The sequence below is a fragment of the Macrotis lagotis genome, chromosome X, assembly GCF_037893015.1.
Source record: "Macrotis lagotis isolate mMagLag1 chromosome X, bilby.v1.9.chrom.fasta, whole genome shotgun sequence".
NCBI lineage: Eukaryota > Metazoa > Chordata > Mammalia > Peramelemorphia > Peramelidae > Macrotis > Macrotis lagotis.
The window spans coordinates 6,158,163-6,173,265 of NC_133666.1; the positions used below are offsets into that span (position 1 = coordinate 6,158,163).

The following is a 15,103-nucleotide window of genomic DNA, read 5'->3' on the forward strand; positions in this document are numbered from 1 at the left end:
GGTCAGATTCCTATTTTTCCTGGACAATTATGGTACAACTTAAAGCAAGAATTAGCACAGGACAGCTGGGGCTTTACCCCAGTCCTGCTGCCTGAAGAATGCATTAGCTCCCACTCCTTCTTAGCTCCTCCAGGCATTCATTGCCTTTAGCCTCTGAGAGTTGATGGGGTGAAGCAGGGGTCCTTGGGGAAAGAAGGAGACAGCCCACCCCCTCTCCTTTTATAACTGAGCTCACAATCTGTCTCTGAGGGTCCTCCTGCCTTCATTCACCCACAAACCACTGTGGGTCTGGGCCCTTTGAGGAATGGTGCCTCCCCTCTATCCCCCACTAAGCTTAATTTGGCAGAGGTACCAGGCTTCTAGCACAGATGGAATGTTTATGTTAATTCAAATATTCACTCAACAAATATTTAGAGTATCTACTATGTACATAACTCCGTACTATTTGCCTTGAGGCATACAAAGAAGAAAGTGTATGAATAGTGAAAGAGTGGAAAGTGGATTTAATGTCAAAATATCTGTGCTCAAACCCTTCCTCTGTGGCTTAATAATTATGTGGCCTTGGGCAAGTCACTTCCCCTCTGTGGCAGTGAAAAAGAAGGGATTACACATGTATCTAGTACCTATTTGGTGCCATTACTATGCTATGTACTTTTAGAAACATTTTTGCACTTGATCCTCGCAACATCCCTGGGAGGGAGGTGCTGTTATTATCCCCATTTTTTTCAGTTGGGAAAACTGAGGCAAACAGCAATGGAGTGACTTGTTCAGAGTTGCACAGCTAGGTAGTGAGTGAGACAAGATTCAAATTCGGGTCTTCCTGACTCCAGGCTCAGCAGTCTATGCACTGTGCCACCTAGCTCCTTTGTGTGCCTGCTTCCCCCTTATGACAGTTAAACCAATGATAGATCATAGATTATAGATTATAGATTATAGACCCTACTTTTAGAACTAGACAACACCTCAGAAATCATCTATTCTAACCCCCTGACCATACAAATGAGAAAACAGGCTCAGAGATGTGATTTTTCCCAAGGTGGAGCAGTTCAACACACATGAAAATATCACTCCCCCCACAAAACACAGCATGCAAAGTACTAACGAGTGAGGAAGACTATATAAGGAATCAGAAAAGATAGGGAGTAAAAGGGTGCTGAGTGAGGACATGAAGTGGAGACGGGATCACTGCTATTTTTTAAAAAATTTTATTTATTTAAGGCAATGGGGGTTAAGTGACTCACCCAAGGTCACACAGCTAGGTAATTATTAAATATCTGAGGCCAGATTTGAACACAGGCCCTTCTGACTCCAAGGCTGATATTCTATCCACTGTGCCATCTAGCTGCCCCCACTGTTATGTTTTGATTAACCTATAAGATCTAGAGAGGTCAAGGTCTCCAGGGCATTGCAAAGAGGGAAAAGAAACTGAATCAGAGAAATAGGAATGCATATAGTAGATTGGGAAGGAGACCCATCACCTAGAAGAAAAGGGTTTCTATTAGGACCTAATGGGAGATTACAAAAAGATGTTAGGATCCTAGGTCTCAAATTAGAAGGGATCTTTGAGGAGGTCAAGCCCAATATCTGAGGAAAATGAGGCACAGAAATGGGAAGTGATTTGCCCAAGTTCATCTACAGAAGCAAAGATTGAAAGTTGGCTCTCACTGATCACGGGACATGCAATGTCAGGGAATCAATGAATGAAGCAGCACTTATTAGGAACTTACTCAATGCTGAATTCCTATGCTAAACACTGGGGATACAAAACCAGCAGCCCCCATTCTAGTTGGGAGAGACAACACTTAGAGGAGAGTTCAGTTGCTAAGAAGGCAGGATGGAAAGACCCAGAGCTCCTAATGGTCCAGCAGTAGGAAGCATGGCAAAATCCAACTGTCCCTAGCAAAAGCTTGATAATCGGTTGCTCCAAAATCCTCAACACAAATGTGCAAATCTGGGTAAGTTATCAAGGAGAATGATACACTAAATGGTGCTCTGATACCTGCTTGTGGTGTGGAGGTGACTCCTCGTTTCTCAAAGCCCTTGCTAATGCTAGAGTCTACTAAGTCAGGAATGCTTTGAGAACAGTCTTGTCAACAGACTGTCTCCTCCACCCCTAGGACCAGCCTAGGTAAGCACAGAGAGGCCCATCACAAGAAGGATACATTTTGGGGCCATTTCAAGTCATTAAGAAGACAGACACTGTGCAGATTCCAAGTAATAATTCAGCCTTATAAACAGCTACTTTTATGAAGGCCATGGCAAATTATTCAGAAAAGAATGAATGGCTTCATTCAGAGAACCTTGAGTTGAAAAGGATCTCAGAGAGCCTCTAGTCCACCCTGGACCTGAACAGAAACTCCCTGTACAACACTCATGACAAGTGGTGATTGATTTTTTCCTAGGTATTTCATGGAAGACATAACAAATCATCAGAAAGAGGGCAGCAGGAATGGGAATGCCTCAGAAGTCCCTTCCATTGAGGAGATGCCATGAACATTCAGAAGTTCAACTAAATGGTGGAAATTCAGTTGCATCAGAGACATCTGCTCAAGTGTCGCCCAAAAATGACCAGGCTAGGGTTTGAAAGGGAAAAACAGCAATGTGCTGGTCTAGGTCCCATTTCAAGCTATACAAGGGGATAATTTACCCTCACAGGCTTTGCTTGACTATGAAAAAGCATCTCAGGTTAACTGGAAAAGATGTGATTAAAAAAACAACAATGCAGCTGTAGCTAAAAATAATAAAACTGGACATTGCTTTAGCGTTTTAAGGTTTCATTCCCTCATAACTATTGGGGCAGAGGGAGGGGAGAGTTCCACTTTTATGATCCTCATTTTACAGATGAGGAAATGGAGGTTAAGAGAAGGGGAGATTCAATAGGAAGTATCAAAGCTCAGGCATGAACCCAGGTCACAAGATTTAGAGGTAGAGCCTAGAATGAACATACTTATGGCTGGAAGGGATCTCAGAATTAGCATTAGAAGCCATTGAGACCAACTCCTTCATTTTACAAAGGAAGAAGCCAAGTCCTGAGAGGTGAACTGATTCTCCCTCAACTGTCAAGCATTAGAACTTGAGTGTGGACCCAGGCACTGGACTCTGGATCCATCATCCTTTTCACTATCAATCAATCATCAAGTCTTTATTTCACCCCTATTATAAGGCACTGGGGTACAAAGGCAAAAACAAAGAAGTTCCTGGAGGGGAGATAAAACTCCTAGATTGAGACAGAAAAGTCTCATGAGTTCAGTTTAAAGAGAACCAGATGTTCAAGAGACATTCAAAGTATAGGGGGTAGCTCTTGAAAAATGGGAGATGGAAGAACCCATATGAAGAAGCCCAAGAAGACCAATTAGTCTGAACTACAGATAGTATGACAGGGAAGAAGGAGTCCAGGGAGAGAGGTTGAAATTCGGCTGCAAAGGACTTGAAATGACAAATAGAGGAGTTCAGATTTGAGTCCAGTGCTAATAGGGGAAACACTGGAGTTTGTTGAGCAGGTGAGTCACATGACCAGATCCATGCTTTTGAGGAAAATATTGCTTTTGCATCTATCTGGACGATGATTTAGAGAGGGGAAAGTGTAGGAGAAAGAGACAACAAATGAGGAGGTCATTGCAATAGTCTAGTTGAAAGCCTATGGTGATGACCATGTACGTGGAGAAGAAAGGACAGATATGAGAGGGATTGTGGATTTGGCAACTGATGGGATATGCAGATGGGGGGTCGGGGCAATGAGAAAGAGGGAAGAATGGGATGACACTGGGACTGTGAATCTGGTGACTGGAAAACTGATGGTACTGGGCAAGAAATAGGGAGGAGTGTATTTGGAGACAAGGATAATGAATTCTTCTTTGGACATATTGAATCTGACGAGCCCATAAAGCAACCCAGTTGGAAATGTCCAATAGGCCATTGCTGATAACAGGAGTTAGAGAGAATGGGGCAGGATATATAGCTTCGGGAGTCATTCACATAAAGATGATAATTGAACTCATGGAAGCTGATGAGATCACCAAGAGAATGTGCAGAGAGAGAAGAAGGTTAGTTTTTGTCCTTCATTCTCAAAGAGGAACAAAATGACATTACTATGTTAGAATCACACTGCAGTGTGTCCAACTGTAGTTGCTCAAAATAGTACAAGATCAAAATGCTCTATCACAGCCTGGGCACAAATAGACCATAGAAATTTTTGGAATGAAGTTGTCTCTCAATTTGCACATCTCAGGATTCCATTAAATTACTTCAGTTCTACTTCACTTAGAGCATAGAACCTTCTTTGATGCAAGCATGTCATACTGAGTGGTCCTGTGCCAGGATCTCTCCCATGTCTCATAATTCCAAAGTATCTCTTCTTTTTGACCTCCCTGTGAGCACTGGTCCTGTGTGACTTCCCCATAAAATTGTCTTTTAGGCAAATATGTCTGATATTCAAACCACACTCATCCCAGGAAGAATCTAATCTTCCCAAGACAATTTAAATAAAAGAGATTAAGTTTCCCAACATGGTGCTGGTAGACTGTTCAGGTTTCATGGGCAAACAACAATGAGATCACACAGTGGTTCTGGAGACTTTCAGTTTGCTAGGTAGTCTAATATCTCTTCTCTCCCACATCTTTCTTCTGAACCCACCAAACACTGACCTAGTTCTGGCAATGTATGTATCAACTTCATTACCTTTGTGTACATTCCTAGAAATACTGCTAAGGTAAATGAACTTATTATCAACAATATTCAAAATGTCTACATTTCCATCCATTTGGTTCCCCATATGGATGATGTGGTGCTGGCTGATGGAATGCATGGGTTGCTTGGTGTTCATTGTTAGGCCAAAATGAGCATAAGCAGTAGAGAATCGATCCATCCTTTGTTGCATCTCAGTCTCAGAGACTGCATCGAGTGCACAATCATCTACAAAATCCAGATTCAAGAAGGCAGATGAAATTCAATTTTCCGCAGACAGTAACAAAGCAAAATGCTTTTATGATGCCCTGAAGGCTATTTATGGGCCAAAGACATATGATGCATCTCAACAACTCACTGCTGAAGGATCCACATTGATTAATGATAGGGACCTAATCCTAGAGAAATGGACTGAACACTTCCACAGTGTTCTTAACAGACCATCATCAGTCAATGTAGAAGCCATTGACCACTTACCTCAAGTTGAAGTCAATCCCTAGCTGAAGTTCCAACTGAAGAAGAGGTTTTGAATGCCATTAGTCTCCTTTCAAGTGGCAAAGAACCTGATGCTGATTCTATGCCAGTTGAGATCTACAAGGGGTGTGTGTGTGTGTGGGGGGGGGTCAGGGTCCAGTGCTCATCTGAAAGCTGCCTGAAATTTTCCAGGTTATATGACATGAAGAGGCTATCCCCCAAGAATTCAAGAATGCCTCCATAGTACATCTCTAAAAAGGTAAAGAAAAGAGATTGTCCTGTGACAATCACAGGGGTATTCCACTTTTAGTCATTGCTGGTAATATTCTTGCCAGAGTCCTTCTCAATATAATGATCCTTCATCTGGAAATTGGTCACCTTCCTGACAGTCATTGTGACTTCAAAAAGGATAGAGGAACAGTCTATATGGCGTTTGCTGCCTGACAACTGCAGGAAAAATGCCAGGAACAGAAAAGAGGTCTGAATACATTTGCAGATCTGACCAATGTCTTTGATACCATCAGTCACAAGGATTTATGGAAAATTATGTCAACATTTGTTTGACCAGAGAAGTTCATCAGTATTGTACATTAATTTCATGACAGCACGCATGTTCAGGTTTTGGATAGTCTACCTCTCGAAATTTCCCAGTCACCAATGGAGTGAAATAAGAATGTATCCTTGCTCCCATACTTTTTAACATGATGTTTTCAACCATGTTATCAAATGCCTTCCCTGAGGATGAACATGGCCTCAAGGTCAGCTATCACACTGATGGCAAATTCTTTAACTTGAAAAGGCTACAAGCCAAGACCAAAGTAGAGGAAGTGCTGGTGCATGTTCTTCTGTTTGCAGATGACTGTGCATTCAGACTGGGATGTAACAAAGGATGGATTGATTCTCCACTGTTTGTGCTCATTTTGGTCTAACAACGAATACCAAGAAAACACAGGTGCTCCATCAGCCAGCACCACATTATCCATATGTGGATCCATCGATTACAGCAAACAGAGAAGTTTCGTGGACAAGTTCACTTACCTTGGCAGTGTCCTTTCCAAGGAGGTACACAATGATAATTAGGATGACACTCGAATTACCAGAGCTAGTTCCTGAAAGAAAGTATGGGAGAGAAGAGAGGTATTAGACTGACTACCAAAGTAAAGGTCTACAGAGCCATTGGGTTGACCTCATTGCTATATGTCTGTGAAACCTGGACAGTCTGCCAACGTCATGTCAGGAAACTGAATCGTTTCCATTTAAATTGTCTTAGGAAGATTCTGAAGATCACCTGGCAGGAGAAAATATCAGACAATGAGGTCCTTTCTCGAGTAAGCATTCCAACATTACTACAGAGAGTGCATTGCAATGGGTTGGACATGTTAGAATGCCAGACATATGCTTGCCAAAAAACTATTTTATGGAGAGCTCACACGGGGGTCAGAAGAAGTGATACCAAAGGTCTCATTGAAGAACTTTAGAATTGATTGTACAGCTTGGGAGATACTGGCACAGGACCACCCAGCATGGAGTGCCCTCATTGGTGAGGGGGCTGCACTCTATGAGGCAGGCAGAATTGAATCAGCTCAAAAGAAATATGACATCCGTAAGTTTAGAGTACCCACCCCAGAGGTTTGCCTGGACTATTTGTGCCCAACCTGTGGTAGAGCATTCTGAGCTCATATTGGTCTGATCAGCCACAGTTGGACACACTGTAATATGTCTCAAACATAGTGATGCCATTTTGGTCTTTTTTGATAACGAAGGACAAGAACCAGGCAGTCTACAAACTGCCTCTCCCTTCTTTTTAGTTTTGGCTTGTGGTCTTTGCAAATTCAATGATTTACCACCAGTGTGGCAGCTGACCTCAATGTCATTTTCATGCTCCTTGAAGGTATCTGACACCACTATTAAAATATCATATGAAAAAGCATGCAAGCCAGCACACAGCCCTGCTGACTGGAGAAGAACAAGAGCATCATCCACTATCTGGAACACATGCAAGTATGCCACTGTGAAGCTGGTGAACAATACTGATGAACTGCTCCAGGCATCCTAATTTTGCACCCAAGACAGAGCCTTGGAGACAAACTATCCACAGTTAGGGAGCAGGATAGAGAAGATATTTAGTCTCCCTTAGAGTCCAAACAAGTCAGATAAGTACGAGAACCAAAAGAGAGAGCAGTGTCATGGAACTCCAGAGAAGAGAAAATATCCAAGATGAGAGAGTTAGCAAGAAATGAAACCAACATTTATTAAAGACTTAATATATTCTAGGTACTGGGCAAATATTTCATTTGATCTTCATTATGACCCTGAGAAGTTGCTGTTGTCGCTCAGTTGTTTCCATTGTGTCTGACTCCTCATAGGCAGCAAGATGGTGCAGTAGAGAGAGCACTGGTTTTGGAGTCAGAAGGACCTAAGTTCAAATCTGAATCAGACACTTGAAACTTCCTAGTTGTGTGATCCTGGGCAAGTCACTTAACCCTGATTGCCTCACCTCCAGGGCCATCTCCAGTCATCCTGATTCATGTCTGGCCACTGGACCCAGATGACTCTGGAGGAGAAAGTTGAGGCTGGTGACTTAGCACAGTGGCCCCTCACTCAAATCTATTTCACCAGTTTGTTATGACTTCACCTCCCCTGATGTCATGGTCTTCTTCAAGAAGGAAAGTCAAAACATATCAACATTGACTTCTCATGATCCCATTTGGGGTTTTCCTGGCAAAGACACTGGAGTGGTTTTTCATTTCCCTCTCCAGCTCATTTTACAGATGAGGAAACTAAGGCAGACAGGGTGAAATGGCAGCAGTGTCTGAGAGCAGATTTGGATGCAGATCTTCCTGACTCCCAGCTATCCATTGTGAAACCAAGCTGCCTTAATCCATGGTCTCAAAGATTGCAGAAAGGTCAAGGAGGATAAGATTTGAGAAACAAAGCAACCTTCAGTTTTGGTAATTAAGAGATCATTGATAGCTTTTGAAAGAGCAGTTTCAGTTAAATAATGAAGTTAGAATTCAGATGGCAGGAAATTGAGGGAAGGAAGGGAAGAAGAAGCAGAGTTGTAGATAGCTTATTCTAATAATTTAACCAGGAAATAGAGAACACAGGATGGAAGAATTAAATGAAGGGTTTGGTTTTTTTTTTGCAAGGCAACAGGGCTAAGTGACTTGCCCAAGGTCACACAGCTAGGTAATTATTAAGTATCTGAGGCTGGATGTGAACTCAGGTCCTCCTGACTCCAGGGCCAGTGTTGTATCTACTGTACCACCTAGCCACCCCAGTGAAAGCTTTTAAAGTATGGTGACGTCCTGAACATGTCTGCAGGTAGGCAGGAAACAAGTTGGAAAATAGGGAAGGATTGAAGCTTAGACACAGGGAGGGGAATGTAGCCAGCGTGATGTGTTGGAGATGAAATAGTAGAGCCCTCATGGCCTCTGTAATGTATAAGACCAGGTCCTCTGCTCAATTGTGGTATGAAAGGCATGAGCCTTGAGGTCGAGAGCAAAAGACAGCACAACAGGGAAGCATTTAGGGAAAATTGCTTTGCTGCAATGTGGGCCCAGCTGAGTCAGAAAGTCATCATTTGGTTGTGGAGCAAGGCACCATGTTGATGTGACTTCCTTCAGCATTGTCAAGCAGCGCAGGAGGGTGTGATGCAGGGTCGGGGCTTGGCGAGACTTAAGTGCTAAGAGGACAAACGGCAAAGGGTTTAAGGGTAGAGGGCAATGTCAAGTAGAACCAGCGAATTGGTTTCATAGAGTAAAAATCAGAAAGGCAGGAACGTGAGCCTAGAGCTAGAATGCTGCCATGGGAGGGGACAGAAGTGGGAGGGATGGCAAGAATAGGTTTAGGAAGATGGAAGCATCGGAAGGACATGGAATGATAGGATGATAGGGCGAGATAGAGGAATTTCAGTATTCTTGATCATGGAAGTGAGACTGGGAGATCCAGGAGTGACCATGGCTGAGACTGTGATGAGCTGAGGTGATTGATAAGAGACAGGGACAACTTTGAAGGAATAGCACACTACTAGCACCTCTAACTGAATCAAGTACTGTTTACTATCTCAAGTCCAAGTCCAAGGTCATTCTCTGGCTCTAGGGCAAATGTTCTAAGCTGTGCCTTTCCAAAGAGGGAAGTTCTCCCCGTCTCATCCCCAATGGGAGGTGGTTGTATCTTCCTGATCCTCCATTTCATGAGGTCAGGAGGCTATGTTTCAAAATTGAGTCCTTTCCTTCTATTTGTCAACTGATAGAGAGGGCAGAAACCTCAGTTCCAGACAGGTGGGTCCTTGGGGCACAGAAGACCAAAGGGAAAACCAAGGGACATTTCTGGCATTTTTTTGTACGTAATCACTTTCTCCCTATTTGCCCAGTCTTGTTACTCCACTGTTGCATCCGGGTTGTAGGATGGGAAAGGCCAGATAGAATTAGATCTTTGGAAAGCATTTTGCAAACCTATTAACATGGTGATGATTAGTCATCAGGACATGGATTGCCCATGTCTTTGCCTTTTTCCTCCCTAATTTTAGACCTTCTAGTTCTCATTTTTGAAGAATGATCCCCTCCCTTCATCGAAGAAAAGGAAGTGAAAGCAAACAACGTGAAAGGAATTTGTCAAAGCTTCCTATTGCAATGGGACTTGATCTCTGAGGTCATATGAAAGCTCCAGGGACAGTTGTTGAGAACCTGAAGCTCCAAAGTCCAACACCATCATTTACTGCCAGGGGGACCTTAGGCAAGCCACTTCCTTCTCTCAGTCTCAGTTTCCTTATCTGTAAAATAAGGATTTCCCAGATGATCAAAGTTCTAACTCCTATGGGCTTATATGGTCAGTTCAGCTGTGTTGTAAAAAAGAAGGCAGAAGAGAAAAATAAAGTGACAAAAATCTGCTTCCATCTGCATTAGACAACATCTGTGGAGGTGGAGAGGTTTTTCCTTCATGAGTCCTTTGGAATTGTCTACCATAGGCCTGTGGTATGTCCCTGTTGCAGATCTTCTGAATTTTAGCTTGACTGAAGCTTCTCAGGGTGCTGACTGTATAACCCTCAAAAGGTAGGAATGTACCTAATGTATCTCCCTCAGAATTGTACACAGTAGGGGTTTCTTTGAACTTCCACAGAAATAATGTGATTGGTGACCAGTGAGATAACGTGCTCCACCCCCAATTTTTTCTTCATCTTCCATACCCTACCCAATCCACTTGACATTAATAATAATAATAAAATATCTAACATTTCTATAACAATTCCAGTGGCTCAGGCACTATGTTAAACACTTTACAATTTTCATCTCATTTGATCCTCAAGACCATCCTGGGAGATAGATGTTATCATTCTCATCATCTGGGGAAACTAAGGCAAAGAGGTGAACTGACCTGCCCCATAATACAGATAATACAGATATTAACTATCTGAAGTCAAATTTGAATTCAGGTTTTTTTGACTCCAGGCCTGGTGGTGTTATGCCTGACTCTAAAACTATTGCCCCTTTAGGAATCTATCTCACCGTAAATAAAAAACAAAATCAGCATCTAGCCTAGAAATTTACTATTTGCTTCTTGAAAAAATGAATTGGCCCTTAATCCAGATGTTTCTGAGGTAGGTATGATAAAGAGAAGCCAAAGTTGACCATTCTGCTTTGTACCCTGACATTGTGTCTGTATGTGCTCATGGACATCTTAGCAAATATTATTGCAAAAGCCTGTGCTACTGGGGTCTCTGAGTGGTGGGTTCCCCTACTGGAATAAGCTGGAGAGGAAATGGATCTTGGGCCATTTCCCCCTCCCTGCCCCCAAGTATGACCTGAATGGGTGTGTTGTTTAGAGAAAGGATTCTTAGACCAAGGTCCATGGGCATGGTTTTCCAGTATTTTGATAACTACATTTCAACATAATTGGTTTCCTTTTGTGATTCTGTGTATTTTATGCATCTTAAAACCCTGATTCTGGTAAGACACACATGAGCCTCACCAGATTAACCATCCAAGGGTCCAAAACCTTGTGTCTTATGAAAAAAAAGATTCAAAGTTCAGGGTCTGGAGTCTATTTGTGAGTTTATCATCTCACCCAACACTTATAGTGACATCCAGAGCCTGTGGAAATTATCTTGACCAACACATTAACATTCTTAAAGGGGGCACACAATTAAGATGACAGATATGCAATCTTGATCTACAAGGAGCATTAGAAGACCTCTAAACTAGTCCCTTCATCTTGCAAATAAGGAAATCAAGGCTCAGAGGTTAGTGACCTACCCAGGGTCAAACCAGTAGTCAGTGTCTGCAGTTGCCTTTTGTCTCTTATTTTAATGTTGGTTAATTGACATATGGTTCACATCTATGTCCCTTGGTCTAATATTTTGCAGCTTCCTGATAAGCACCCTGTGGTTGGCCCACTTGTCTTGAGGCCTCATTGCCTAGGGGCTAGCTGCCTCTTCCTCATTGGTCTATTCTGTGAGATTTGCTGTCTCTATTTAACCCTAAGCTCCTAAGGGGATCCAAATCAAGCAATGCCATCCATGTCTATCTAGAATCTGAGGAGTGCTAGGGACTTCAAGGATGCTTAATTGTTATCTGTAATTGAATGCCTCAAAATTCAGCAAACCAAATTTCACTAAACTCCAGACAGGGTAGGGCCATCCCTCATATTCTTCTCCCTTTATAAGTGACCTTGAACTTGCTCACTCAGTCTTTCTGGATCTCACAAATATTCAAACTCCATGTCCCTGTAATCACTTTGAATTTATTTTGCGTTGACTATTCTGTGTAGGTTTCTCCCCAAGAACGGCAGGTCTTTGAAGACAGCTAACAATTTTGACTTGTCTTTGTATTTCTTGCCTGAACTCAACATTTTGCTGGTTCAGAGAACTTCAGATCAGGAAACTACCTTGCCCAGTGCAGATTTTACTTAGAATGGCCCAAGGGCATTGCAGGTGACTAGTCCGGGCTCATGCAGTTGTTCTAGCTGCTAAATGATATTTGTAGATTTTTGCTAACCTTACCCACAGTTCCAATAGAGACCCTGCTTCTTCCTTTCACAACCAACCATCCAGCCACATCTTAAAGGCTTCCAGTGATGGGAAACTCACTCCTCGATGAGGGTCTTTCACTTCAGTCAGTCTATACATGCCCCAATTGGGCTACCCACAAAATGTATTGATTTCATCATGTCATCTTCTTCCTCCTTGAGGGCCTCCATATCTCCTTAATACCCACAAGCTTGGAGATTGGAGTGGCTACTATTCTACCCCATTCTTTTTTCACTTTTTTCATCATTAGTCATTTCCTGAATATGGTTCTCCCTGTTAACCACAGAATCCTAGGACTCCAAATTGGTGTCCTCTGGGAAATCCTTTCCAATTAATGTACTCCACTGGGCTTCATTGGGGGTGGGGGTGGGGGGATGAACAACACTGTGTATGTAATTTCAAATGATAAAACTCACATGACCATTGTAGACTTTCTCCATAACTAGTATCTTAAGAGTTGCTCACCTAGGTTCACATAGTGAGTCTGTGTCTGAAGTAATGAATCCAGGTCTTCTGACTGAGGCCAGTTTTCTGGTTGGTCCATCTCATACATTTTTATTCCCATTATATTTGGCACCAAGGCATGCATACCAGTTTCTGAATTGGGAGAAACCCTGCCTCCTCATCAGTTACCCTAGGTGCTTCTGAGAGATGGGAAGTACAGTAAGGTCAGAGGTTGCTTCCTCTTAAGAGTAGGAATGGGGTTAGGGTAAAGGAAGAGTATAGTCAATCATGACAGAAAGCAAACCAGCCAATGTTGATGAAATTCTTTATTAACATTGTGTAAATAAGCATTAGAGCTACATGGCAGGAGACAATCATCTTGTCATTGTATGAATTATGTCAACTGGACTGAGTCAAACTTTTCTATGGATCAACATCTATAGTCTTCATTTAAGAAAAAAGACAATGTTAGAGTGTGGTGAATGTGTTGTGAGACAAGATGCCATTTAGAAGGTGATACAGCTGGAAACTCTAATATTTGCCAAAATACAATTTCCCCAACAGGGTATGCTTTACGGGGAAGGCACTAGCCTATACAGAAAGCAGCAAGAGTGCTACAAAAGCAAAGCAAACCAAAGAATGGGACTAGGTGGAGCAAAGCCAATGGGAAAAGATAGTGGGGGTGGGGGAACTATTCCCTAAAAAGCAGACATTGTTCGAAGCTTGTATTTTACATAATGCACGCTATGTAAAAGTTTATTAGAATGTTTGAGAAATGTGCAAAATAAAAATGAGAGTTTTAGAGTTTAATTTTGCTACTGGCGTTTTGGTACTTGGTCCATCAGGAAAAGGAGAAAGCAAAGAGGATACTGGGGAAAAGTGTGACCCTGTCTCTTTCCCTTCCCATCCCTCCCCCTCAACTTCTAAAGCACAATGACCTGCAAAGGGAGCTACCCGACTGGCCTGCATTGGAACCCTGAGCCTGGCTAAAGTGCTAGAGTGGAGGGAGAGGGTGGACAGGTGGGAGGAGCTGAACAGGGAGTTTGGGAAGCCTCATGCATCTCATTTTCTCAGTGATCATCCAGGGGGAGGGGGGGGTATAGGGTATTCTGTGGCAATTAGCTTATAGAGAAATGGTGTGGGCTTCCCCAAATGGCCCGGCCTACCTTGGCCTTGACCTGACTCCTGTGGGTTCTTACACAAAGTCATACATGTATAGGTGGGGCAGGCATCTCAGATCGTAGGGACACACAATGAATTGGGTAGCCCTATGTAACAATAACTCTCCATATTAAAAGTTCTGTTTTCCATAGGAAAAGAAAATTGTAAATCACCAAACTAGATTGTATCTAAAAGTAGAAAAAAGAGCAACACGTGGCTACACAAATAACCCTACTTGCAAACTTCCGAACAAAAGGCTCTGTTCTGTCTCTGGAGTGCTCGGGGAAACCTGATTTCAGGTAACAGACCCCACGGGCCCGGGAGAATCCTGGCATGGGAGATCTTATGGTGCACACAGGGAATGCTCTAGTCCCCGGTTCACAAAAGAAACGGCCCTATTTTGTGGCATCTTAAACACAGCTTTCTCACCTATACAAGAACAGCATACCCTAAAAATTGCAACCTAGAACTTTGGCTTGGAATGGATGGTGCCCCCGCCCCCGCCTTCAGTGATTCCCACATCTACCCCCTCATTTAGATTTGGATCCCGGATGGCACGGGACTTCTAGTAAAGTAACTCACTTACATTCCCAAGGCCCTGCCCTTTAAGAGTATGAGGAGAACAGAGACTAGTGCCCCAGATGGTGGTAGGGCCTCATGGAATTGAGGAGGAAGTCAGGCAGGGGGAATGGTATCCTAGGGGATCAGGTGTTTTCGATTTCAGAGGCCTCATCGATGAAGTTAGTGACAGGGTTCAGAAGCAACAGAGGGAACAGTTTATATTCCTCATTGGAGTCTTCCGAGAGCAGTGGGGCCTGGAAAAACCCCAATGAATTCTCATCTGACAGGCTGGATGCCACCAGACAGAGAGGATCATTGGAGTCCTCTAAGTAGGTAGGAATGGCCTCCTCATTCTCTAGGTCAGCCAGGAGGAGGTCATCTTGGGGTTTATCTTCAAAGGAAGGCAGCTCTTCAAATAGCAACGGCAGAGTGTTGCTCATGTACTGGACCAGCTGTATGTCTGCAGGGAGATGGGTCAGGTATTTGGTTATACACTATAGTCCTTCAAAGGGATAAATCTATATACTACCAGTTGGAGATCGGACTCACTCTATACAGCTCCCACTAGTCACCAAACACTATGCTCAGCAGAACCAAAGATGGCTCACACCTTCCCTTTTGAACCCCAAAACCAACAGCAGCCCTCTTCCTTGTTCCTTTTACATGTACCCCTTACAAAAAGTATAGGCTTCAGCTACAATATTGTGAGAAGCCCTTTCAAGTTCTGCACTTTTGGCATTGGGGTTAGGTAGA

General features: G+C 43.0%; 1 protein-coding gene across 2 annotated transcripts in view; it reads right to left on the reverse strand.

Moving 5' to 3' along the window:
- Positions 1–12,973: 12,973 nt before the first annotated feature.
- The window catches only part of LOC141498524 (heat shock factor protein 3-like), a 74,463-nt gene continuing 72,333 nt past the window's right edge, over positions 12,974–15,103 (reverse strand). For both annotated transcript variants that reach the window (XM_074201741.1, XM_074201742.1), the window contains one exon: positions 12,974–14,810. In XM_074201741.1, the coding sequence (XP_074057842.1) occupies positions 14,494–14,810 (317 nt within the window). In that variant the 3' untranslated portion in view covers positions 12,974–14,493. The remainder of the gene's footprint in view (positions 14,811–15,103) is intronic.